Raw genomic sequence first — 25,872 nt, 5'->3', positions numbered from 1 at the left:
CTCTCTCAGAGGAATGTAAAGCTTGGAATTCTCTACCCAGGGACTACTGGATGCTGAATCATTAAGAGTGTTCAAAGCTGAAATAAACAGGGTTTGGAACTACAGGGGAATAAGGGGATTGATGGGAAAACAGAGCTGAGGCCAAAGATTGTGCATGATTTTATGGAATTGCAAAACAGGTCAGGAGCTGTTCGGTCTACATTTTTCAATGTTCTTGAAGAAATTAAATCTTCTGTTATTAAAGTACAGACGATTTAAGAAGCAAGCTTGTTTTCTATTTTGTGTATCATTAACCTTATTCCTGTTAAAGTGGAAGTTTCAAATGTATATATAGATAAATCTTGAACTACTACACAGAGTAGCCAAATTCTGAAACAAAAAAAATCATCTTTTAGTCAGGACACAAGAGAGATTGCAAATGCTGGCAATCTGCAGCAACACACACAAAATGCTGGAGGAACTCAGCGGGTCAGGCAGGATCTATGGATGGAAATGAACAGTCGACATTTTGGGCCGAGACCTTTCATCAGGACTCAGGCTCGATCTTCCAGTCAAGAATTATCAAATATAATGGCAAAGTACTTACTGGAAGTTGAAAAGTGCTTTACTTACCTTGCCACTGTAAATTTCAAAAAATGTTGCAAACACTTGGAGTTCTATTTTTCTGTAATTTGGCTTCTTTAACATTAGGAAAACATCCCGAGCTGCAAAGTTAAAAATAAATAGTGAAATTCAAATGAAAAAGTAATTCAAAATAATAACATTTGAAATTATGTTGCTTTGACATAAAAGTACATGATTTAAAAAAAAATTATTTGTTAAAATATTTACCTGCTAATGCATAAATTCCTTTAGAACAATCCTGATTTTTTCCTGTGAAGTCGCCACCCATGGTCTAAATATCAAATCAGAAAAAAAAAGTTAGATGGAGGAATTTAAACACCAAAGACACATTTATGAAATGAAACCTATGTTAAATTGCAGTAGCTTTCTTTGATTTTGGGAGAAGTTATCACAAATGCCTGTGGAGATAACTGTAACAATTCTAATATTACCTTTTACATTGTTTGAATTCAAGATTCTCTTGCCATATTCTTGTTTAATGCAGTCTTCCATATTTTATATTCCCTTACCTGATATGTCCCTCAGTCATCAATGTCCTATTTTTTGTGTTCTTATAATAAACTAAATCTTTTGTTACAAGAGTACAATATGTCCCTCTTTATAATCTTTATTAAAGAAAATACTCTATTCAATTGGCTATCTTTTCTATTCAAGTTGAAGTTGTCACTTTATTTCCAGCTTGCTCAAAATTATTATTTTCCACATCTGATATAATCCTGGTAAACGTACATGGTTTATGACTTTCATAACTTCCTACACATAAAACTGCTGTCTGTAGTGTAAATAACAGATGTTTTTGCACCAATTTTTATAATTACTTCCTCACACTTAAGGTCCTTTATTTATAACCCAAAAATGCACGTGGTTTATTTAGTGGCTTTATCTTGTCACACACATTATCAAGCAATTATCTATTGATCCCATAATAGCATTAGACATAGGAGCAGAATTAGGCCATTTGGCCCATCAAGTCTGCTCTGCCATTCAATCATGGCTGATTTATTTTTCCCTCTCAACCCCATTCTCCTGCCTTCTCTCCATAACCTTTGATGCTCTTACTAATCAAGAACCTATTAACCTCTGCTTTAGATGTACCCAATGATTTGGCCTCCACAGCCACCTGTGGCAATGAATTCCACAGATTCACCACTCCCTGGCTAAAGAAATTCCCCCTTATCTCTGTTCCAAAGGAACGTTCTTCTATTCTGAGGCTGTGCCCTCTGGTTCAAGACTCTCCCACTACTGAAAACATCCCTTCCATGACCATTCTATCCAGGCCTTTCAATATACGGTAGGTTTCAATGACATCCCCCTTCATCCTTCTAATCTCCAGCGAATACTGGCCCAGAGCCATCAAATGCTCCTCATGTGTTAACCCTTTCATTCCCAGGATCATGCTTGTACCTCTGTGATGAAAACTTCTTTATAGAAGTTATCTGGTTTGCAAACTGTATTTTCTTTTGTGTCAGATGACAGGAATGAACACTTTAAATGCAGGAAGGATATTCTTGATGGTCAGGGAGTCCAGGACAAAGGGTCACAGTCTCAGGATAAAGAGTAAGCCATTTAAGACTGAAATGAGGAGAAATTTCTTCTCCCAAAGAGGGATGAACCTTTGAATTCTATCTCACAAAAAGCAACTGAAAACAAATCACTTAATATATGCCAAGGAGTTAGACATTGTTCTTGGGGCTAGAGGGATGAAGAGTTATGGAGAGAAAGCTGGTACAGGGTACTGAATTTGGACAATCGGTCATCATATAGAATGGGAGAAACAGGCTTTAAGGATCACATGGCCTATTCCTGCACCTATTTTCGATGTTTCTAATAACTGACTCAAAAACTACAACAATTCCCAGTAAGGTGATAAAATTAATTTTATTCTGACACATAGACTGACATTGCTGACACTTCAGGAGGTAGTTCAGTAACTGTAGTTGTCATTAACAACAGCTCTGAGACAACAATAAATCATCAACAAAAGGAATAAAAATGTATTGTTAATAGCTGCAATTTGTTGCATTACCTTTGATTTCATTCATTAGTTGTTACTAATATGACAATCAACTTCAGAAAATGTTTAAGTGTTAATTTTCGGGATCTGGAAGACTATGTAGGGCTAATGGCACCTCTGACAAGCTAAGAAGTGTAACACTGGCTCTACACTGCTAGATATACAATAGATAATACACTGTGAATAACAAATGCAAAATTGAACCCAATAGACTTTTTAAAATCAGTGCCAATCCGGACAAATAATTAACAATAATATTCATGTGCTCAAATTTCACCCCTTTTGTCAATCGCTACAGGAATTGAACAAGTAGCATTGGTCAGCTAATGGGAGGAGGTGGCTCCAAGAACATCCCCATCCTTACCAACAGTGTGACCCCATGTGAATGCTGAAGGCAAAGTTGAAGCATTTTCAGCCACATTCAGCTGAAAGTGCTGAATACATGATCCATCTCAATCTCCTCCCAAGATGCCCAGCATTGCAGAAACCAATTCAATTAATTCTATGTGATATCAAGAAACAGCTGAGAGCACTGGATACAGCAGTGGAACCAGACAACATCCCAGCTGTAATAGTAAAGACTTGTGCTCCAGAATCAATTGTGCCTCAATCCAATACAGTTACACTACTGCGTATACCCTTCAATATGGACAATTCCCCAGGTATATCCTGCCCAAAATCCCAAGCAAATATAGACTGCCCAATGTTTATTTGTAATCATCAACACAGTGATGGAAGCTGTCATCAACACTGCCATCAAAACAACACTTGCTCACCGATGTTAGGGTTTAGCCAGGACCACTTAGCTCTTGACCTTATCTCAGGCTTAGCCCAAACATGAACCAAAGAGTAGAATTCTTGAGCGGAGGTGAGAAAGACTACTTTTGACATTAAGGCACATGGGAAAACTGAATTCAATGAATATCAAAGAGAAAGAACACCAATGGATGAAGTCAAACTTGTATAAAGAAAGATGGTTGTGATAGTTGGAGATCAATCATCCCATCCCCAGGATATCAGTGCTGTAGTTCCTCAGGCTAGTGTCCTAGGCCCAGCCATCTTCATTTGCACCATCCGTGACCTTACTTCCACCATAAAAATCAGAAGTAGAGATGCTCGCTGATGATTGCACAATGTTCAGTTCTATTTGCAGCACCTCAACAAATGAAGCTGTCCCTATCTGCATGAAAACCTAGATAACATTCAGGATGATAAGTGGTGAGTACAGGCAACCCCCGTGTTACGGGGGTTGTTGCGTTCCTAGAAAATGGTCCACATCACGATTTTCCATAACATGAAGCTGCGCCATAGAACAATACAGCACAGGAACAGGCCCTTCGACCCACCATGTTATGCCGAACTAATTAAACTAGTAATTAAAAGCCTACTAAATTAGTCCATTCTGTCTACACATCCATATCCCTCCATCCTCTGCATATTCATGTGCCTATCTAAGAGACTCATAAACACCTCTATTGTATTTGCCTCCACTACCACGCCTGGCAGTACATTCCAGGCACCCATCACTCTCTATAAAAAAAAACTTACCCCCTCTCATCTTAAATGCATGCCCTCTAGTGTTAGACATATCAACCCTGGGCAAAAGATACCAACTGTCTATCTATGCCACTCATAATCTTATAAATTTCTATCAAGTCTCCCCTCAGCCTCCGCCGCTCCAAAGAAAACAACTCAAGTTTGTCCAAACTCTCCACAAAGCACATGCCCTCTAATCCAGGCAGCATCCTGGTCAAGAAACACAAGTTGAAAAACATGAATTGTGTTTATTTACTACCTCCCCCCCCCCCCCCCCCCCCACCCCCCCAAAATACAGCAAGAGGGAATTTTATTCTGTATCTCAAGTCTTTGGGTAGTTATTTGTGAATTCTGTAGGACGATGTTCCATTACCTGATCGGCCGTAACAGAAGGATCACCTGTAACATATGTGCCATGAAAATGCCAGACTACAAACATCTTCAATGAGACAGAGTCTGACCAGTACCCTGACATTCAATAGCACTACCAACACTGAGCCCCACCATCGATATCCTGGGGGGTCACCACTGACCAGAAACTCAACTGGACCAGCCACACAAAAACCGTGGCTACAAGAGGAGGTCTAAAACTAGATACCCTACATTGATTGACTCACCCCCTGATATTCCAAAGCCTTTGCACCATCTACAAGTGTGATGGTTTACTGTATACTTGCTTATGAGTGTAGTTCCAAAAACTCTCAAGAAACTTGGCACCATCCAGGGCAAAGCAGCCTGTTTGGCTGGTAGCATATCCTTCACCAGTTCATAGTGCCTTATACAACATCTACAAAATATACTGCAATTACTCACCTTGACTACTCCATGCCACCACTCAATCCTCTAATCTCTACCACTGGGAAAGACAAGAGCAGCAGACACATGGGGGAACACCACCACCTGGAGGTTCCCCGTCAAGGCCTCCCTTCCTAACCTGGAAATACATTGTTGTCCCTTCATCATCGAGTCCAAAACATGCAACACCCTATTAATTAGCTCTATGGAAACACTTTCACCTGAAGTACTGCAGTAGTTCAGGAAGATGCTCACCACCACCTTCTCAAGGGTAATTAGGAATGGACAATAAATACTGACCTTGTCAGTGACAGCTGGATCTTGACAAATGAAGAAATAACAAAAAAAACCTACTACTAGATAATGAAAGGCAATGTCACTCATAAGATTTGCAACAAGTTCCTGAGTCTATTACTGACAGAATGGCCAAGTAAAATAACTTCATATTGAATATTTGGATAAAGGATAACCAAATTGCTCTGGAATCTCTTTAGATTTTTATTCCAACTACAATTAACTGAAACAAGAAAATATTTTAAAACTGTGAAAAAATACAGTACTTACATGCGTCTTTCCACTTCCAGTCTGACCATATGCAAAGCAAGTTGCCATTCCTCTATCAAATATTGTTTCTACCAGAGGTCTAGCTGTAAATCTAAAGAACAAAGATAAAATTAAGTGTGCGCTGTCAAAAATTCTTCACTTTATCAACAACTGTCATAATGTAGCACAATGTCCCAAACTTCCTAAATGCATCGTATGAACTTTTTCATAGAATAGTTGATAATGATCTACTTAAGGCAACGGTCAAAGAGGTAAGTTTTTAAAAAAGTGCCTTCAAGGAAGAGATGCATGTTTAAGGAGGGAACACCAAAGGTTATAGTTGTGGACAGCTGGTGGAACAAGAAAGATATCACAACTGGAAGGGTGTAGATATCTTTGGTGAGGGGAAGTAAGGGCATTGTTATAAGACTACAAGACATGTAAAATGAGGGAGGCCATTCTCCATTAAAACCAAATTTAGGTGCATTGGAAAATTCAAGTCCACGGGTAACAGAAGCATGGATATGCACACAGTACATTAGTTCCACTCACAAATTTTACATGGCAATAAAATAGTTGTGGGTGAAAAATAAATTCTCCCACATTGATGCTTACAGGCTGTTTCTAGAGCATTTTCTAATTTTTGTTGCAATCCAATGACAGCACAATTAATGTAATTTACCAAAGCAATACGTCATAACAAACAAAATAAAAACACTGAATATTTTACCAACACGGAATAGTGCAGCATTAACTGAGTTTACTTAACACTTTATAAAACTTAAAATACAAGTCAAATTGTATTCTTCCTCACCCAAAATCTCTTCTAGCCTTTTCAAAATTAAAACAAAATACATTACCCTGCTGGAATTAATTTACAATGTACTTCCAATTTGCAAAATTTTCAGCCTTTTTTTTGTCTCTTTGTTATTCAAAACATATCTCACCTTTCTTAAAAAACTCAGGAACAGGACTAGCCCTTTCAGCCCCTAGAGCCTGTCCTGGTATTAAATTAAATGATGGTTGATTTGTACCTCGATTCCATTTACCCAGAGTAGCCAATATTGCTTAATAACTCTACTTAATGAAGACCCAAGATCCTTAGATATGTATGTTTCTATTTATTGAGCTTCAACAGTTGTTTGAATTATGAACTCCAGGTTTCCACTATTTTTATGTGCTTCCTGACATCACTCCAGAATAGACTTGTTCTAACTTCAAGTTTATGCCTCCTGCTTTTAACTTAATTCTTTCTATTTACTCTAATAGTTTATGATTCATCCTTCTCCCTCACAAATGTAGAATTCAATCATGTAATGGTCACCATTGACAGGGATTATCTTTATTTTTAGATTATTATTTGAAACTCATTATTGAATACTAAATCTTGTACAACATTTGCTTCTGATGGTTTAAGAATACATTGCTTCAGAAATCTTTCCCGAATAGTCTAAAATATGTTCAAGAAATTCACTGCCTTTTCGAATTTGAGATGTTCTGTTTCCACAGTCAAAGCAGAAGTTTCCTATTTTAATATTCTTTATGCCCAAGACTCTATCCACACCCTTTAACAAGTTTTCCAAATCAAAAAAAGAAAAATGCAGATGCTGGAAATCTAAAATAAAAACAGAAGAGGCTAGAAATACTCAGAAGGTCAGGCTGCATCTGTTGGAAGAGAAACAGATTTATCGTTTCAGGTCAAAGTAGTAATTTAAGTTCTCTGAATCTGTATTTATGCAACCCCACTTTTTCCCCTGCTAATAAGTCAGACTATTTCTGTGGAGAGGGTCACAGAAGTAACCTTTAAGATTTTTGAACTTCTGCCAGAATGTTCATTAAATTGAAAACTGAAATGTTGCAAAATGAGATGGGTAAATAACCTTGGAGAGAGGGGAAAATAGAAGTTTGGTAACAAGAAGAAATAGTGCAAGACAAAGAAACAGCAAAAAAATGATTGGGATAAGAAATGAATAAGTTACAAAAAAACTTACCTAAAAGATGGGAAGGCATTAAGTAAAATTTTGCATTACTTTTCCTATAACTCAGCTCTTTTTGGCTCTAAGCCTCCCTTTCTGACCTTGACCCAAAACAACAACTGTTTCTCTTCCACACTGATAAAGCCTGAGCTACTGAGCACTTCCAACATTCTGTTTATGTCTCTCTTTTTAAGTGTTTTTCTTCTATATATTTGGTACTCCCTTGTAAATGACTCATCAAGGTTAGTCAACATATCCTCCCTTCCCTGTCACCTTAACCACCTAAAAACAGAAGGACAACATCGTGAGAACATGATAATCTAGTAATTATCCCCCATCACGTGGCAGAATTGAATAGAATATAAATTGCTTATAAGAGCGCTGCATCACCAACACATAGCTGTTCAAGGAGAGCTGAACATTCTAATGCTAACAATTAGGAATGGACAGTAATTATAGCCTTGTTGACATAATTCATGTCCCAAAAACATGAAATTAAGAAAAATAGCACTGAAATGGTCATGGGTTCTGAGGAAGAGAAATGCATGTTAATGCATTCTGGGAGTTGTGAAGCAGCAGGAAAGCATAATTTTATCAAAAATGCACTACTGCTTAAAAATTCTGAACTGATAAATGGTTTAAAAACAGGAAAGAAAAACTGTAATTTAAGAAAGATGAGGTACTGGAATGGGTCTCATGTAATTCTTCAATTGTTCAAATTTCCCCCTAATATTGTACACCTTAGGAATGTGGAGGAAACCACAACACCCAGAAAAAATCCCACCTGATTAAATAGAGAACATGGTACCTCCACATTCAGCACTGAACGTCAGGATTAAACCCAGTTTACTGTCACTGTGAGGAACTAGTTATGCTTGCTATGCTATGGTGTGGCCCTCAGTGTTACAAGTGGGGATAAGTGAATGTTAGAAATGGACAAATCTCAGTACTTCAAGAGGGTTAAAATTTACTTATAGTTACATAATGTCATGATGTCATAGTCATGGTGTCAATACAACAGCCTCTCTCTCAGTATCAGCAAAACAAAAGAGCTGGTCATTGACCAGGTAGTGAGGCAGAGTACACACCCCCATCTGTATCAATGGTGCTGAGGTGGAGATGGTTGAGAGCTTCAAGTTCCTAGGTGTAAACATCACCAACAATTTGTCCTGGTCCAGCCACTTTGACGTTATGGCCAAGAAAGTACACCAGCGCCTCTACTTCCTCAGAAAGCTAAGGAAGTTCATCATGTCCCCGATGACCTTCACCAATTTTTACAGAGGCACCACAGAAAGCATCCTATCCAGATGCATCACAGCTTGGTACAGCAATTGCTCTGCCCAAGACTACAAGGAATTGCAGGGTTGTGAATGCAGCAAGTCTATCACGAAAACCAGCCTCCCCTCCATTGACCCTGTCTCCATTTCCCACTGCCTCAGGAAAGCAGACAAAATAATCAAGGACCCCGCCACCCCATTCTCTCTTCTGCCCCCTTCCACTGGGAAAAAGATACAGATGTTTGAGAATATGTACCACCAGGCTCAAGGACAGTTTCTATCCTGCTGTCATAAGACTACTGAACAGACTGCTTATACAATAGAGATGAGCTCTTGATCTCTCAGTCTACCTCGTCATGGTCCTTGCACTTTATTTGTCTACCTGCACTGCACTTTCTCTGCAACTGTAACACTATGTTGTGCATTCTGTTTTGGTTTCCTTTTGTACTACCTTGATGTACTCATGTATGGAATGATCTGTCTGGATGGCATGCAAACAAAAGCTTTTCACCGTATCTTGGTACATGTGACAATAATAAACCAATTACCAATTAATTGAAGGGGTGAAGAAAGAACCTTAAATGGGTGGGGATGGGGGTATGGCAAAAATTATGTTAGAACAGTCCAAAGAATAAAAAGGACGAGAGTATGACCCTGGTTATAAATATTATAAAATATTATGTTAAAAGCAGTAGAACTCTGGGTGGAATCAAGGGAAAAAAGTTGCAAGACTTTGGTAATAGTTCACATCACGACATACCCAAGAATCAAATTCTTTGATTTTTGTTTCTTTTCTTTAGTTCATTCATTTCTCTCAACCTAGCTGTTGCCCATCCTAACTGGCCTCAAAAGGTGACAGAAAACTGCATTCTTGAACTTAGGTATTACCAGTGTTACCAACAATGGTGTGTATGTATTACCAACTATGTGTATTAATTTACCAGTGAAGGTAATTACACATGGCTGTTGAACAAAATGTTCCAGGACTTAGATCCAGCAACAGTGAAGCAATATATTTCCATGTCAGGAAGGGAGACTTGGAAAGGAATCTACAAGTAGTAGTATTACTCATTACTTCTTGGTAGGTAGATGTTTGTGGGCTTGGGTGATGCTGTTGGAGTAGCCCAGGCAAGTAACTCCAGTGCACTTTGTAGACATTATATATCACAGCCTGCTGGAGGGACTAAATACTTATGAAAGTTGATGCAATACCAATCTAGCAAACTGCTTTGTGCCAGATAACATTGAGCAGTTTGAGAGCTGCACACACATCCAGGCAAGTATCTCATCATATTCCTGTCTTTCATCCCGAAGGTGGTGGAGAATTGTCAGGTGACAAATGACTCATGGCAGGATATCCAGTCTCTGATCTGCTCTTGTAACTAGTATTAATGTGGTTGGTCCAGCTGAGTTCCTGATTGGTGGAGACCCCCAGGATGCTAACGATGAGGGATTTGATGATGTTAATGTCATTGAATGTCGAGGGCAGCTAGCAAGACTCTGTTTTGCTGGTGAGAGGCATTGTCTAGCACTATTTTGGCACAAATGCTACTTGTCACTGAACAGCCACGTACGAATGCTGTCTTGGTCTTGCTTCATGGAGGCACGCAATGTTTCATTTGCTGAAGAGTTGCAAATGGATCTGTGCATTGTTCACCCATCAGCAAATATCCCTACCTCTACCCTTATGACGGAAGGAAGGTCATTGATGAAGCAGCAGAACATGCTGGACCCAACATACTGCTTCTGGTCTCGATGAGTTCATCCTAAAAAGAGCTACAGATTGTCTCTATGTTCCTGCAGAAACCTTAAAAGATACATATATAGACTTCCAAAAAAACACTGCATAGGCAAGGTCCAAAGAAAACATCCCAGTAACCGGGGAACATGGACTTAAAAAAAAAGGCAAAATATGAGAAATGAGGATGCTATTGCTTTTTTTTAAAAAAACAGCAAGATACTAAGATCAATGTGCATTAACCTGAAAGGGTGTCTAAAGTAAATTCAACAGAACTTCACAATAACAAGTAGGCAATTCAACTCCTTGAAACTGTTCAATCATTCAATCAGATCAGAACTGATCTGTTTCTTGACTGAAAAGTTTGCTTCTAGTTCCATTGTCAAACAAAATTCATTAATTTTAGCTTTTAAATTTTCAACTGATCTAACCTCAAGTCTGTTTTAGCAAGAGAGTTGCTGATATCCTCTATACTTTGCGAGAATACTGCCTGACATCATCCCTGAATGGTCCAGCTTTAATTTTTAATGTATTGGCTCCTTGTTCTGCATTCCCTAATGAGAAGAAAATTTTTCTTTTTACCTTATCAATTCACTTCATTATCTTAAACACTTTAATTAGATCATCCCTTAATCAACTCGAGATAATAAAAGCCAAGGCTTAGCAACCATATTTTATGAATGAACCATTTTAGCCCAAGTATCCTTAAGTAAAATGCTCAGTTTGGTATCTGATATTGGACCCCATGTTCAAAAATGCCTGAGCTCCTTCCACCTGGAAGGCCATGGGGATAAGTGATTGTTTTTGTGCCTTCAAACTTTTCTCTATATCCCCAGTCTACCTTTTTTTTTCCCCAGATACACAGTACCTTTCAGACTCAACCCAATGAATTTCTTCAACCCAAAACCAGCCAAGATCAGCTCTATAAAAGTCCATATGCTAATAAGGTCTTGTGAATTGGCCTGCTATCCAATCTTAGCTTTTATGAAACCTACAAAATGAAAAGAGGGAGGAAGGGGAAATAAAATCAAGCATAAACCGGTAGCGTAGCGGTTAGCGCGATGCTATTACAGCGCCAGCGATCGGGGTTCGATTCCCGTCACTGTCTGTAAGGAGTTTGTACGTTCTCCTGTGTCTGCGTGGGTTTCCTCTGGGAGCTCCGGTTTCCTCCCACATTGCAAAGACGTACGGGTAGGTTAATTTGGGTTTAAAATGGGTGGCGCGGACGCAGTGGGCCGGAAGGGCCTGTTACCACGCTGTAAATAAAATTAAAATTTTTTTTTAAATTTAAATTTAATAAATTAGACATCGATGGGGATAGTCGGGTGTGAGAGGAAATTTGGATGAAATAGACAAAGAAAAGGGACCTGGACATATACTGGAAAAAGAACGCCTGTAAATGCAAAAAAAAAGTGGCTAATGAGTTGGTTCTTTCAAAAAACTGATGCAGACAAAATGAGCCCAGTGGCCTAGTTCTGTACTGTGTGATTCAATGAACATCAGATTATAGGTTGAAAACTAAAGCTGGACACTCTTCTGTACAATGTCAGATAGTAATTATGGCAGGAGTGTTGATAGCTTGGAGGACTAGGTATCAATGGAGCAATGGGAATAATAGAGAAAAACAAATTCCCATAGACGTGGATCTGGGATTAGAACAGTTCTTTTGAAACATTAAATACTGAGAAAGCCTAAAGCTTTCTTGATTACTTTACATAAAAGCCATGATATTTGAAGTAATCATATAAGTGTTTAAAGATTTAACGAAGGAGACACGAGATATACTTGATCAGGAAATTCAGGTTACCCAGCTTACTTGAAGCACAACCTAAAGGTCAATTAATTTAATTTCAGTAATATGCTTTGCCACATGTGTAAATTTTTTTAACTGTCAGTTAATAGGCAACTTTGCTGAAAAAAAATAGTAGTTTTTCATACCTGTAAACCATTTCATTAGTAGCAGTCTCATCAAAGGCGTAATCAAAACGAAAAGTTTGATTTTCTAAGTACTTTGTTAAATCCACCTTTTGTTTTGGTTCATGAACCATTACAACGTCCTTACTGGGAATTGTAATTACATCCAGATCTCTTATTGCATTTTCTGAAAGAGATTAAGGCAGAATGTTATAATTTATTTGGTTATCACTGTTTTGGCTGAACAAACTTTTCACTAAACCACATGCCCATTAAATTTCCAGAATAGTTCTATAAAAGGAGCATGTTCGATTACACTTCAAGTTTCCCAACAAGTGATGAAATTTTGGTTAGTAACAATGAAAGTTAACAGGCGACTAGTTCTGCTCCAAAGCACCATGTCCCATTTACCTTCAACAATCCTAAAGTTGAATCCATCCAAAATTTATCGTCAACAGTGTAAAAAGGGTGGCTAAAATAACAGGTGAACTTAGACACCACAGCTAAGAAAGCTCACCAGCACCTCTACTTTCTCAGGAAGCTGAAGAAATTTGGCATGTCCCCTTTGACACTCACCAACTTTTATCGACGCACCAGAGAGAGCATCCTATCTGGATGCATCACGGCTTGGTACAGCAACTGCTCTGGCCGGGACCGCAAGAAATTGCAGAGAGTTGTGGACACAGCCCAGTGCATCACAGAAAACAGCCTCTCCTCCGTGGACTCTCTCTGTACCTCTCATTGCCTCAGTGAAGCAGCCAGCATAATCAAAGGCCCCAGCCACCTGGGTCATTCTGTCTTCTCTCCTCTCCCATCAGCAGAAGATACAGGAGCCTGAAGGCACATACCATCAGGCTCAAGGACATCTTCTATCCCACTGTGATAAGACTATTAAATGGTTTCCTTACACAATGAGATGGACTCTTGACCTCACAATCAACCCTGTTATGACCTTGCACCTTACTGTCTACCTGCAATGCACTTCCCTGTAGCTGTGACACTTTACTCCATATTCTGTTATTGTTTTTACCCTGTACTACCTCAATGCACTGTGTAATGAATTGATCTGTACGAACAGTATGCAAGACAAGTTTTTCACTGTACCTCGGTACAAGTGACAATAATAAACCAATACCAAAAACTTCTGATGAAGATATGGCTTCTCAGGCCAATATAGCACATCAAATTGAGGAAACCCAATTTTCCACCACTAGACAGAATGTTACTCCCTTTTTGGGTAGCTAACAATAAATTACATTCAAGCGTGCTGAATTAATTATTAACTTGTACTAGTGAGAACCTAGTCGCTCTCTCATAACAGCACATTTCATCACAAGTAGTTCTTCCTACTTTTCTTCAATTCTTATAATTATTTGCAAACCAAACTTCTGACTCGAGGTAGTTTCTGTTTGACTGTTCCTGAAGCCTAGTCTTGACATACATTCTAAGGAACAATAACCTAAGCATGAACAGAGATATAACTGCACAGCTTAGTTGTAAAAGACCAGCCTTTTGTAAACAGTGATATTACCAATCACAGTAGTACATATGAATCTGGAATTAAACCTCCAAAAACTTCTATAACATTCTTAGTCAGCATCATTGTTGTCTATGGTTGACTGTCTATGCCATGAGAAAACTACCTAATGTACTGTTGACATACAATACAGAATTTCTCATTTTTGGAGAAACTTAAATGGACCAAGAATCCAACAGGAATTCTAATTTTGCTTAATCAATGGTTTAATCCAAGTTCAATACTACAACTAATTTCTAAAATCAGAAGGCAATCAATCTCATCTGCCAATACAGTGGTTGATTTAGCAGATTAAAATACATAGTTATCCTGAAATAGGATTATTTTAGCAATGGAGCTCTAGAGTTCCTGACAAAACAATGAAAATTCTTGCAACTTCATGTGGAAGGCAATTCGGTCTCTGAAGAGGAGATGGAACAGATACAAACACATACAAGTAAAGAAAAAGAAAAAAGATGCAAAGGCTGCTGTTCCAGAGAGAGAGCAGAAAGATCAATTCTAAAATTAGATTTAAAAGATTTGGCACCACCAGGGCAAAAAAGACAGTGAGAAAAATAAAGAAAATCTGGGACAAAGACAAAAAAGGGAAATTAAAAGGTCAAGGATAAAACGTATAAGTATCTGTGAAGATGCAAGAGAAACCACAGGAGCTCTGAATGAAGATTCTAGAATTCTGTTAAAAGGAAATTGGGGCAGAGAAGTTCAAGGTGCTATTAATCTGAAATAGTTCCGTTTCTCTTTCCACAGATATTGCCTACCCCGCTTTGTTTCTCCAATATTTCCTGCTTTAAACTCCAATTTAAAACATCGCCAGTATTTTGCTTAAGATTGGACATAGTTGTGAGTAAGACATCAAAGGAAATATAGTATTAAAAAGCTTCCTAGGATTAAGACAACATGGGTACTCGAAGACACCACCAAGGACGAAGGCTTTCACAGTTTGGAACAATCTCCACCAGAGGTAAAAACACTCAGGCATGTTAACTTACTTGAAAGAGCTTCAAATAAAGTAAACAGTATTTCATAGGAACTGAAAATACTACCAGATTTAGTTTGGTCAATCAATTTGAAGCTAAAGAGAAAAACAGACTTTTACCAAAGTGATCTGGAGTGACATGAGGAAGGAAGTTTAAGGTGCTATTCCAATGTAATAGCACCTTGAACTTCTCTGGCCCAATTTCCTTTTAACAGGATTCCTAGGCTAGTAGCTCCCAAATCTGCAATAAAATCCTTGGTCATGCTATGGGTCCTGGCTAAGAAAACACTTCCCTGGACTAAAGTACTTTTCTCTGTGGTGACCGCCAGCTTTTTAGTCTTTCTGAGAAAAACCACATTACTGGCTGGTTCACCTCGATCATTGTGGTGGCCTGCTGCTGCAGATGTAATGCTCTGCTCCTGTACTCAGAAGTATTTGCACTATGCTAAATTAGCTTTGAATTATTTCCACTGTGTATTGTCCTCCACTGGATCCTGTTCCACTTCTGCTGCCTTTTGCCTCCTTCCTATTTTCACTGTCTGCATTCAACTCTTTGCTGGTATACTGGATCTGCTGGTGTGTAATAGTGCAACATTTGATCTAATGTGTGTTTGGTGGATGGAGAGGGAGGGACAAAAATAATGTCAATGGTTCAACCTGACACTAATATAGTTAGCTTAACTGTCCACACACAAAGTTAATAGACTACTATTAGATTGATAGTTATTAATGCTAAAGGAGATTTTAAACAGAAAACATGAACCTTTATGATTACAGCAACTGTCAGAAAATATGTCGAAATGTTGTATGATGAATGGCTAAGTTACAGCATTCCTTTGTCTAAAAGCCTGTCTTGGAAAAGTGCCTGCGGCTCATTTCCAATGTGAACATCGCACACCATTTTGTTCTGTTAAAAGCTGTTTAAACTTCGGTGGTCTGAAGCTTTGGATGTTGGAAGCTTTACACCATGTATACACGTGTATTATTTTTGAGATAGTTTTTTTTTAAATTGACATACACTATATAAATATTTTAGATCCTGGAATATCACCTAAAAGTTGTCAAATGTTTGAGCTCCTAACCACTTACAGGGATCAGTATTTCTAAATTGCATTCTATGGGAGCATCCCTTCTGTTTATTACCAGCAAATTTTCCCCCCATAGATAATTGGCCAGACATAAGGAACATAATGACTTTACAAAATAACTAAAAGTGAGATTATTGACAAAAGACAAACATATGTCAGATCAAAATGATTGTTCCAATTGGTCATGTATGTGTCACACTATTGTTTCTAGAATGGAATAACTGACAGAAAAATTAAAGTAGCTGATAATGGCATTAATGCAAAGAAATTCGTAATCTAAATATCCTAAAACTGTGTTCCTTTCAGTACACCTCTGGAGAAAATTAAACTGTTGCATGTGCAACCTCCTTTGATATCACACCAATGCATCAGGAAGTATCATACTACTATCATGTTTCAAGGCTGATGGGTTTCTAAAGTTACAATAAATTAAATACCAGTATGAAAACTTGATTCTTCTCAATTGTTAGCTAATTATTCTATCTACTACTCTCACTATTCTGCTACCTGGTTAGTTCCTGCCTGCTACCTGATGGAGCTCTGCCTGCCTCCTGGTTCCTTAATGCCTGCTGTCTCCAGTTGCGCCTTAATTTTCTGAGGGGCACAGTTTCTGGAAGAGGGAAGGTGAGCATATCATTTTTTAACATTTTTATCAGAAACTACAATGTTATTTTAATTATTTTTTTAAGTTCTAAAATAACCACCTTGCACTTGCATGATAACTGGTAGTATTTATTCAGAACACAAGTTATCATAGAATTGTTTATAATAATTTGAAAAATAACAACCTTGTTAAATGGGCTGGTAATAGGAGGTTTTTGTATTTAGTATGATTTGGATGATGAATATACAGTTCTATTCCAAGTATGCATATGACAATAAATTGTCTATAAAGGAGGAAGTCATAGGGATATAGAAAGAGTAAAGGTGCAAAACTACAGCAATTTTTTTTATTATTCATTCAAGGGACATTGGCATTGCAGGCTTAATTGCCCAGCCCTAATCACCCTTGAGAAGGTGGTGGTGAGCTGCCTTCTAGAACTGCTGCAGTCCTTGATGTGTAGGTATACCTGCAATGCTGTTAGGGAATGAGTTCCAGCATTTTGACCTAGCAACAGTGACGGAACGGCAATATATTTCCAAATCAGGATGGGGTGTGGCTTAGAGGGCAACTTCCTGTTGGTGATGTTCCCATACTTTTGCTGCCCTTGTCAATAGAGTTCAATGATGAAAAGTAAGGAAGCATTTTCAGAATTATTTTCAATGTTAAACCCAGAATAATTAGGTTGGTCATTTGTAGAGAACGTAGGAACAGTACAAATCCAAGCAATAATATAGCAGATAAATGTGGAATACAATATAAGGAAAAAGTAACCAAAATAAATGCCTAAGCTGTGGGAAAACAAGTTTCCAAGTTCTATATGCAAATACTAGGATTCTCGGAAAGAAAATAGAAGCGTGACAGGTTGGAAAATAACATTTGCATAAATAAAGTTTGCATAAAGGAGGTAAGTTGGTACCAATACACAAGTGGATCTCTCAGAAACGGCTGCAGTGGACTCTATGAATCAGTGGAACATTTATTTTTCTAAATTAAGACTGAATTCCACTTTTTGTCTTGTTGAAATAAGGTGTGGATGTCAACCTGACTTCCAATTTGGTCAAATCAGAGACTTATGTCATGCAACTAAGCTGCTCTTTTTATAACTACATCAAACACTAGCTTTTCACTCATGGTTAGATATGAAGCAACACAGCAGTAGATTGACAAAATTATCCCACTCATCAATTTACTCAAGTAACATTCTGAGATTGTTTGCCAATATTAAATATTGCAGGAAACTGAATACAAGAGAAGGGTGAACACAGGTGAAAATTGTTTGGTAATCAGGAAGCTTAAGCAATGAGAGTTCTGACCTTAGAAAGCTAGGTATAGCAACTTATAAGGCCAGGAAATTGTGAGAGGAATTTTGGAGGTTGGTGGATGGTGTTAGATTCACCAGTCATTTTAGATAAATGCTTTGGGTAGAATACTCTAAATCTCAAGAGTGAAGTTTCAGAAAGAGCAAACGCTTGTAACAAATGCTAACAAAATCAAGGGAAGTAAATCTGTCTGAATATATGACATAGGAGCACCAGTAGACGCTATGATTTTGCTCTGCAATTCAGTAACATCAGAGCTTCTCTGATCTTGATCATTCCATTTTCCTCCGTGTTCTCCATAACTCTCGACTTCCCTAAATGTATCAATGCCAGCCTTGAATATTTTTAAATGGCTAAGCCGCCACAGTTCTCTGGAGTAAGAAATTCCAAAGATTAGTGACTCTGAAAGGAAAAAAAAATCCCCATCTCCATCTTAACTAGGAGTCCCTTTATTCTGAATCAATGTCCTCTAGTTTTACTTTCCTCCAGAAGGGGAACTATTCTCTCAGCATCCAGCTGGTGAGTGTTCTCAGAATCTTCTACTTCACGTGAAAATTACTTCTTATTTTTCTAAATTCTAATGCGTAGGCCCAACCTATTCAATCATTCCTTCCAAAACAACCCCTTCATCCCAGGGGTCAATGTAGTGAACTATCTCTGTACTGTCTCTAACACAAGTATGTCCCTCCTAAAATAAAGGGACCAGAGCTGTACCCAGCTGTGGCCTCAACCAACATGTACAGCTGTAGCAATATCTCCCCACTACTCTACCCTATTGCCCTTGGAACAAAGGCCAATGAAGCCTGGATTAAGATTTCATTAAACAAAATGATAAAGTAAATTAATAAACAGATAATTTGCAACATAATATTCCTGTTTTCAACAGGAATAATAATGCCCCAGATAAAACTAGCTGGAAAATTAGAGAATGGTCAGGATAAAGACAAAGATTTCAGGCTTGCACTGTTCTCTAGAGTAGCAAACCTGAGCTTCAGGAAGCAGGGGTTGACAGGTGACATTTGCTGCCAGAAAACATTGAAACTCATTACAAGGGCATGGTGACATCTTGTGAACGACAAGGTAAATTGGTACCAATAGATTTAGATTGCTTTCATTTTAGATTACCTTCATAAAGGACTGGGTCAAATAGATTGGGCTGAAATGCTTTCCCCTTTATTGTAAACTTCTCCAAGCTCAGTCATGGAAAGATATTACCAAGAGGATGGAGGAAGAGAATAAAGGATGTGCCTAAATAAAGATAATATGCCCACTGCTGGGAATCTTTAGCCTATAACAGCTCAAAGTGGAGAAGGAGCATTCATGATGGCACTGAGAATCTCAAGGCCATACATCAGGAGCACAGAGGTGCTACATGAGCAGCAAAGCAGACTACCTCACTAATCATCTGCCTAATCTGTCAGCCACCACCGGGCCCATCAGTGAAAGAATAGCCAGTTCCCTCAGAACCCACAAAACTGGAGTGAAGGAAAGTCATCCTCAATCCTGAGGGACTACCTGAGAAGAAGACACTTCTTTGGTTCCACTGCTATATAACTCAAACCATACTAAAAGAAACGACTAAAGCCAATGAGAAAAGAGACAGTATTTGGTATATCCAACAGGAAGAACACTGATAAGAATTCTTTAATTTCTCTGTTCAACCTTTAAGTCTTGGTAGACTTACCTCAGAATACAGCTCATTCTGGTTTGTAGCAGTTGGAAGCCCACAATAAAGAGCGACCAGTGACAACAAACTCAAGGTACAAACTAGCATAAAAATCATAAAATGTAAAGAGTTCTTTAATTTATAGTGCCAAGTGTATGCAATGCACTCTCTTTCCAAGCACTGTACTTTCCTATGTTCTTAAGCTAGAAGAAATTTTGATTAAAAACCAATTAGAGTTTGAATAAAAAGTCACCAAATTATAGCTTAAAAAAATAAACTAAAATTGACTTTACCTTTTTTGTTTAGTGGTCGTTTTCTTACACAAACACATATTCTTTGTTCATCAATCTAAAAGAACAATGAAGTTTTAGCTGCAACACAGACTGTTCTAATAATGCATACTTCTAGGTTATCAGAATCAGGTTTATCACTGACATATATCGTGAAATTTGTTGTTTTGTGGCAATAGTACAGTGCAAGACGTAAAAGTTATAAGTTACAAAATAGAAATAAATAGTGCAAGAGGATTAACAAGGTAGTGTTCATGGACTGTTCAGAAACCCGATGGCAGAGGGGAAGAAGCTATTCCTGAAACATTGACTGTGGGTCTTCAGGCTACTGTACCTCCTCCCCAATAGTAATAACAAATCAAACATCTGGACTTAACCAAAGCAGTTAATTAAAGTTACTTCAATATAAACATTATACTGCTGCATGAAATACAACCATGGTCATGTTCTCTAACAATGGGACTGACCTTGACGGCTACTGTCAGTGTTACTGATTGGAACTCACTGGCATTTGACCACAAACTGAAATCCCAGATTTCAACAAATCAGCAATTAAACGTGGATGTTCAGGGCTTACTGAAGGATTTGGAAGGCCTAATTTGTTAATCTACTACACCACTGGTTCGGTGGGATTCCTCAGTAATATGCTAGGAAGAATCCTCACAGATCTTGTGGCGTGACCCTACTGATTTCAAAAGGCCTTACAAAAGCTCCAAGACCTGGGTCTCCGTACCTCCCTTTGCAATTGGATCCTTGACTTCCTCATCGGCAGATTTCAATCAGTACGGATCGGTAACAATATCTCCTCCTCACTGACCATCAATACAGGTGCATCCCAAGACTGTGTGCATGCTTAGCCCCCTGCTCTACTCTCTTTACACCTATAACTGTGTGACTAAGCACAGCTCCAATACCATCTACAAATTTGCCAATGACACCACTATTGTTGCCAAATCACGGGTGATGCTGAGTCACTGTACAGGAGTGAGATAGAACACCTGGTTGAATGGTGCCATAATAACAACCTCACACTCAACATCTACAAAACCAAGGAGCTAATCGTTGACTTCAGAAAGTGGAATCGGGAGACCGCGCACCAGTTCTCATATTGGTGGAGAAAGTTAGCAGCTTCAAATTCCCGGGGGTTAACACCTCAAATGACCTGTCCTGGGCCCAGCATGTAGCTGCAGTCACGAAGAATGCATGGCAGTGCCTCTATTTTCTGAGAAGCTTAAGGAGATTCAGCATGTCACTAAATACTCTTCTACAGATACACCGTTGAAAGTATCCTGACTGGTTACATCATAGCCTGGTACCGCAATTCCAACACACAGGAATGCAAGAAGACGCAGAGAGTAGTGCACATAGCCAGGTCCATCACGGGCACAGCCCTCCTATCACTGACAGAATCTACAGGAGGCACTACCTCAAGAATGAGGCATCTATCATCAAGGATTCCACCCCATCCGGGTCATGCCCTCTTCTCGCTGCTACCATCAGGCAGGAGGTACGGAGGTCCAAAGTCCCACAGCTACTTTACTACAACCATCAGGTTCTTGAAACAACCTGCACAACAAAACACTACAGACCACCTTTTGCACTACCATGGACTCGTCTCTAATTGTGGGGATCTTTTGCACTAATATCTTGTTTTGCAGTCTTTTTTTCTCTTTACTGTCTTGTATAATTTATGACTAATTTATGTATAATTTATATTCTGTATGTACTACGTGCCTGTGATGCTGCTGCAAGCAAGTTTTTCATTGTACCTGTACCTTATCGTACTTGTGCACGACAATAAACTCAACTTGAATTGACTTGACATAAATTTAGGGGCAAAAGGGTAAGCAAGTTACATTTTTTTGAAAATACATATATTTTGTTTTATTTTAATGGTTTAAATTATGTGTTTTTAGGCATCATTTTTTTAAAAAGTAATTCTTAACTTTCCAAATGACTTATATTTTAATAGTTTCTAAATGTCCCTAAACATCAGAGACATTTAAAACTATTCAAAATCAACTGCAGCTTTGACAACCAACAACACCCCTAGGACAGTGGACAGGTAAGATGGTCTGTGCCTGGACAAGGTAAGTGCAGTGTAGGGGAGACTTCTGGCATTAATTCCAGGCTTTGGACCTGGGTTTGCAAGATCTGGAAATTACTGTGAAGTTGCAGGGAATGAGTGTAAAATTTGAATGCCACAAAAAGCAAGCACACTGCATTCTAAAAATATGAATGTATGTTTTTTTTATATCCTAACACATACTTTTCAGAAACTAAAAGAAGACACTGAAGCATATAAACCAAGTTGATAAAGAGACATTTCAAATATCAAACTGCCTTTTCACAATTCAAACAGATCATCTCGTTTCAATATCGGTCTTTGATGAGACCACACCTGGCGCACTGTGAACAATCTTATTCTTCTTAAGTACAGGGAAGATTCTTCAGATTGATTTCAGGAATGAAGGGGGGTCTCTCTTATGAACAAAGACTTTGCAGATTGGTTCTCTACAGGAAGAATGAGAGATGATCTCAAAGAAACAGTCAAGAATCAGAGGAGACATGGCAGAGTATATGTTGTGAAAACTAGGTGGTGGAGTCTCAGAATAAAGGGTCAGCCACTTAAGCTTGAGATGAGGAGGAATTCCAGCCCAACCCCAGCCCGAGTGACATCTTTGACATTCTCTAACATAGTCAGTTGTAGATGCTAGCTTAGAAGGAATCAACGGTCATGGGGTCAGGTAGAAAAGCATTATGCCAACGGGAGACCAATGGCAGTGCGGATCGACAATAACAGCTCTTCCTCGCTGACTATCAACACAGGCACACCTCAAGGATGCATGCTTAGCCCACTGCTCTACTCTCGCTATACTGATGACTGTGCAGCTAAACACAGCTCAAACACCATCTATTCTCTGATGACATCACAGTTGTTGGTAGAATCTCAGATGGCAATGAAGAGGCATACAGGAGTGAGATAGATCGGTTCGTTGAGTGATGTCGCAACAACAACCTCGCACTCAACATCAGCAAGACCAAGGAACTGATTGTGGACTTCAGGAAGGGGAGGTTGGGAGAACCTCACCAGAATTCATTGAGGAGTCAGTGGTGGAAAGAGTCAACAGATTCAAGTTTCTAGGTGTCAACATCTCAGAGGATCTATCTTGGGCCCAACAAACTGATGCAAATAAAGCACACCAGTGGCTCTACGTCGTTAGGAGTTTGAGGAGATTTGGTATGTCGCCAAAGGCTCTTACAAATTTCTACAGATGTACAGTGGAGAGCATCACAGCCTGGTATGCAGCCTCCAATGCAAAGGATTGCAAGAGGTTGCAGAGGATTATAGACTCAGCCAGCTCCATCACGGACACAACCCTCCCCACCATTGAGGATATCTTCAAAAGACGGTGCCTCGAGAAGGCGGCATCCATCATTAAGGACCCTCACCATTCAGGACATGCCCTCTTCTCATTACTACCATCAGGGAGGAGGTACAGGAGCCTAAGATCCAAACTCAATGATTCAGGAACAGCTCCTTCTCCTCCACAATCAGATTTCTGAACAATCCATGAACACTACATCATTATTCCATTTTTTTTTTGCACTATTTGTTTTTATAATTTATAGATTTTATGTCTTTGCACTGTACTGCTGCTGCAAAACAATAAATTTCACATCATATAGCAGTGAAAATAAATCTGAGTCTGAAAGTTCAGACGAGTCATGATATTACTGAGTAACGAGTCATGATATTACTGAGTGTTATAAATTGGCATGGCCTCCTTTTCTCCACTTTCTGTTCTGTTATGTTTGAAGCTACAAAAAGATAATTTAAAACTGTACAGTAAGTGAAAAATCAGTTAAATATTACTTTGATAACAAAGACAAATTGCATCGAGAATCATTCAACTTTCAAATAAACAATTTAAAATAGCTTCCCAATACTTTTAAACATGAAATTTGTATATAGCAAACTCAAAACAATGTTCTCAGATCCTGTCATTTTACTAAAACTCAAACCATAGGCTTGCTTAAACTTGTAACTTACTGGATCAGCAGCTGTAAGTGGTCGGTAGTCAAGACTTGATCTAAATTCTCTTATCATGCACATGATTTCCCAGTTTGGATTTGTAGAATCAACATCCTATTAAACACATAATTTATCAAAGTAAGTATACAGTACCAGATTGTGGCTGTAGAATGGGGCATTTGGCTTTCGTGTTTCTAACTTTCTAAATGTTCTACAATACAAAAATCATTTGCTAGAGTGAAGAAAAAAATCATTTAAGAATAAAAAGAGGATATAAACCTTAAGCAAAATATTTGAAAAAAGAGAATGCTTCAACCAGGACTACAGTTCCATTCTTTTAGAATACAAACAGTTATAAAGGCCACAAGTTTGTGCTGGGGTGGCCAGATTGGATGGTCAATAAAATCCCTGCACTAGGACAACTGAGGTGGTGAACAAACGAGAGGGTGCAGAGGAGATTTAAAAGTATGATGCAAGGCTGTGGAATTATAGTTAAGAAAAGAAAATATCTAAACTGAGTTTGATTCCTTTGAAACAAAGGAGAGCAAGGCAAGAATTATTTAAAATGTACAGAATTGTAGGAGCCCTGGACAGAGTGAACAGGAAGAACTATTTCCCTTGGCAAGGAGGTAGTTAGCAAGGGACAAGAGGTAATTGATCAAAGGGTTAGAGGAAATTTGAGAAAAATGTTTTTACCCAGACAGTGGTGGTGGTCTGCATCCAACTGCCAGAAAGGGTATTTGGTGCAGAAATCTCCATTACATTCGAAAATAAACAAATGAGCTCTTGAAAAGCTGTAACCAACAAGGCTATGGACCAAAAATGGAGTAATTAATGTAACCCAAATAGCTCCTCTTTTGGCTGACAAGAACATAAATGGGCCAAACATTCCTTCTGTCCTGTTAGTTTAATATTTCCAAGAATTCAAAGATTGAAGTATAGGTTCACCAGAACACTCAAAGGTTTATAAACAGAGATGAGACCAAGCAAAGAAAGACAATGACACATTAAGCCTTCTTCAAAAATTAACCACTGCAAGGACCTGAATACTTAGGCAAATGCTGAGCCATGCAAGTTCCAAAATGTAACATTTGTATAAATTGTTATAGCTCATACACTATAAAACTACTTATCTAATGTGATTTTATTGTAACATTATTTTGCCTTTGATTCAGTAATACCCACTGTTAGCCACAATGACAATGGAATACAGGAAGTCCCCGGGTTACGAACGCCCGTACTTACGAACGGTGGGAAGAAGGCATGGAATTGGGCGCAGAACGGTTTGCCTGTCAGTGTTGACTTTTTCCAGGTGATGGAGGTGGCGGACGGCTGGATCGTGGATTTCATGTGTTACAGTCTGTACCGCTATTTCGGGGCAGGGATGTTCGAAGAGTTCCAAATGACGAGGGACGCCGTGAATGGTCACCAGCCCCCTCTCCCGCTGCCCCCACCCACCATATCTATCTCTCTATCCCTCTCTATCTATCTATCCAGCACTCGCTCTCCCCCGACAGGTCGTCCCCGAGTAATGACCGAGGTCCGTTTCTACAGATGTCCTTAAGTTGATTTTGTCCGTCAGTCGGAAAATACACAAAATTCACTCAATGTGGTAACTGTACCTCCACAGTACCGTACTGTAATGAATGGCACCAAACGCACATAAGACTGATGACAGTCTTCACATGTCCCAGTGATAACAAGTTATGCTGTATTTTAGATTGCTTCACATTGTGTGGAATGATAATGAAACTGGAATCAAACTTCCATTTGGATCTTAATATATAGCAATAAATAACTGAAGCTTGTAGTGATTTAGGACTAATTGACGCTAGATGTGAACTGTATGTAACTGTTCCAACTTGCATACAAATTCACCTTACGAACAGACTCAAAAACGGAACTCGTTCGTAATCCGGGGACTTCTTGTACTGATTAA

At 38.7% G+C, this 25,872-nt stretch overlaps 1 protein-coding gene across 3 annotated transcripts in view; it reads right to left on the bottom strand.

Annotated features, from left to right (window-relative positions):
- The window catches only part of kif2a (kinesin family member 2a), a 95,739-nt gene that overhangs the window by 26,616 nt on the left and 43,251 nt on the right, over positions 1-25,872 (bottom strand). For all 3 annotated transcript variants that reach the window (XM_052010439.1, XM_052010437.1, XM_052010438.1), the window contains 6 exons: positions 23,952-24,047; positions 19,901-19,955; positions 12,442-12,604; positions 5,534-5,624; positions 832-895; positions 613-704 (listed from right to left, as the gene is read on the bottom strand). In XM_052010439.1, the coding sequence (XP_051866399.1) occupies positions 613-704; positions 832-895; positions 5,534-5,624; positions 12,442-12,604; positions 19,901-19,955; positions 23,952-24,047 (561 nt within the window). The remainder of the gene's footprint in view (positions 1-612; positions 705-831; positions 896-5,533; positions 5,625-12,441; positions 12,605-19,900; positions 19,956-23,951; positions 24,048-25,872) is intronic.

Source organism: Pristis pectinata, chromosome 2 (assembly GCF_009764475.1).
Source record: "Pristis pectinata isolate sPriPec2 chromosome 2, sPriPec2.1.pri, whole genome shotgun sequence".
Lineage (NCBI taxonomy): Eukaryota > Metazoa > Chordata > Chondrichthyes > Rhinopristiformes > Pristidae > Pristis > Pristis pectinata.
This window is presented reverse-complemented; position numbering and strand designations above follow the sequence as displayed.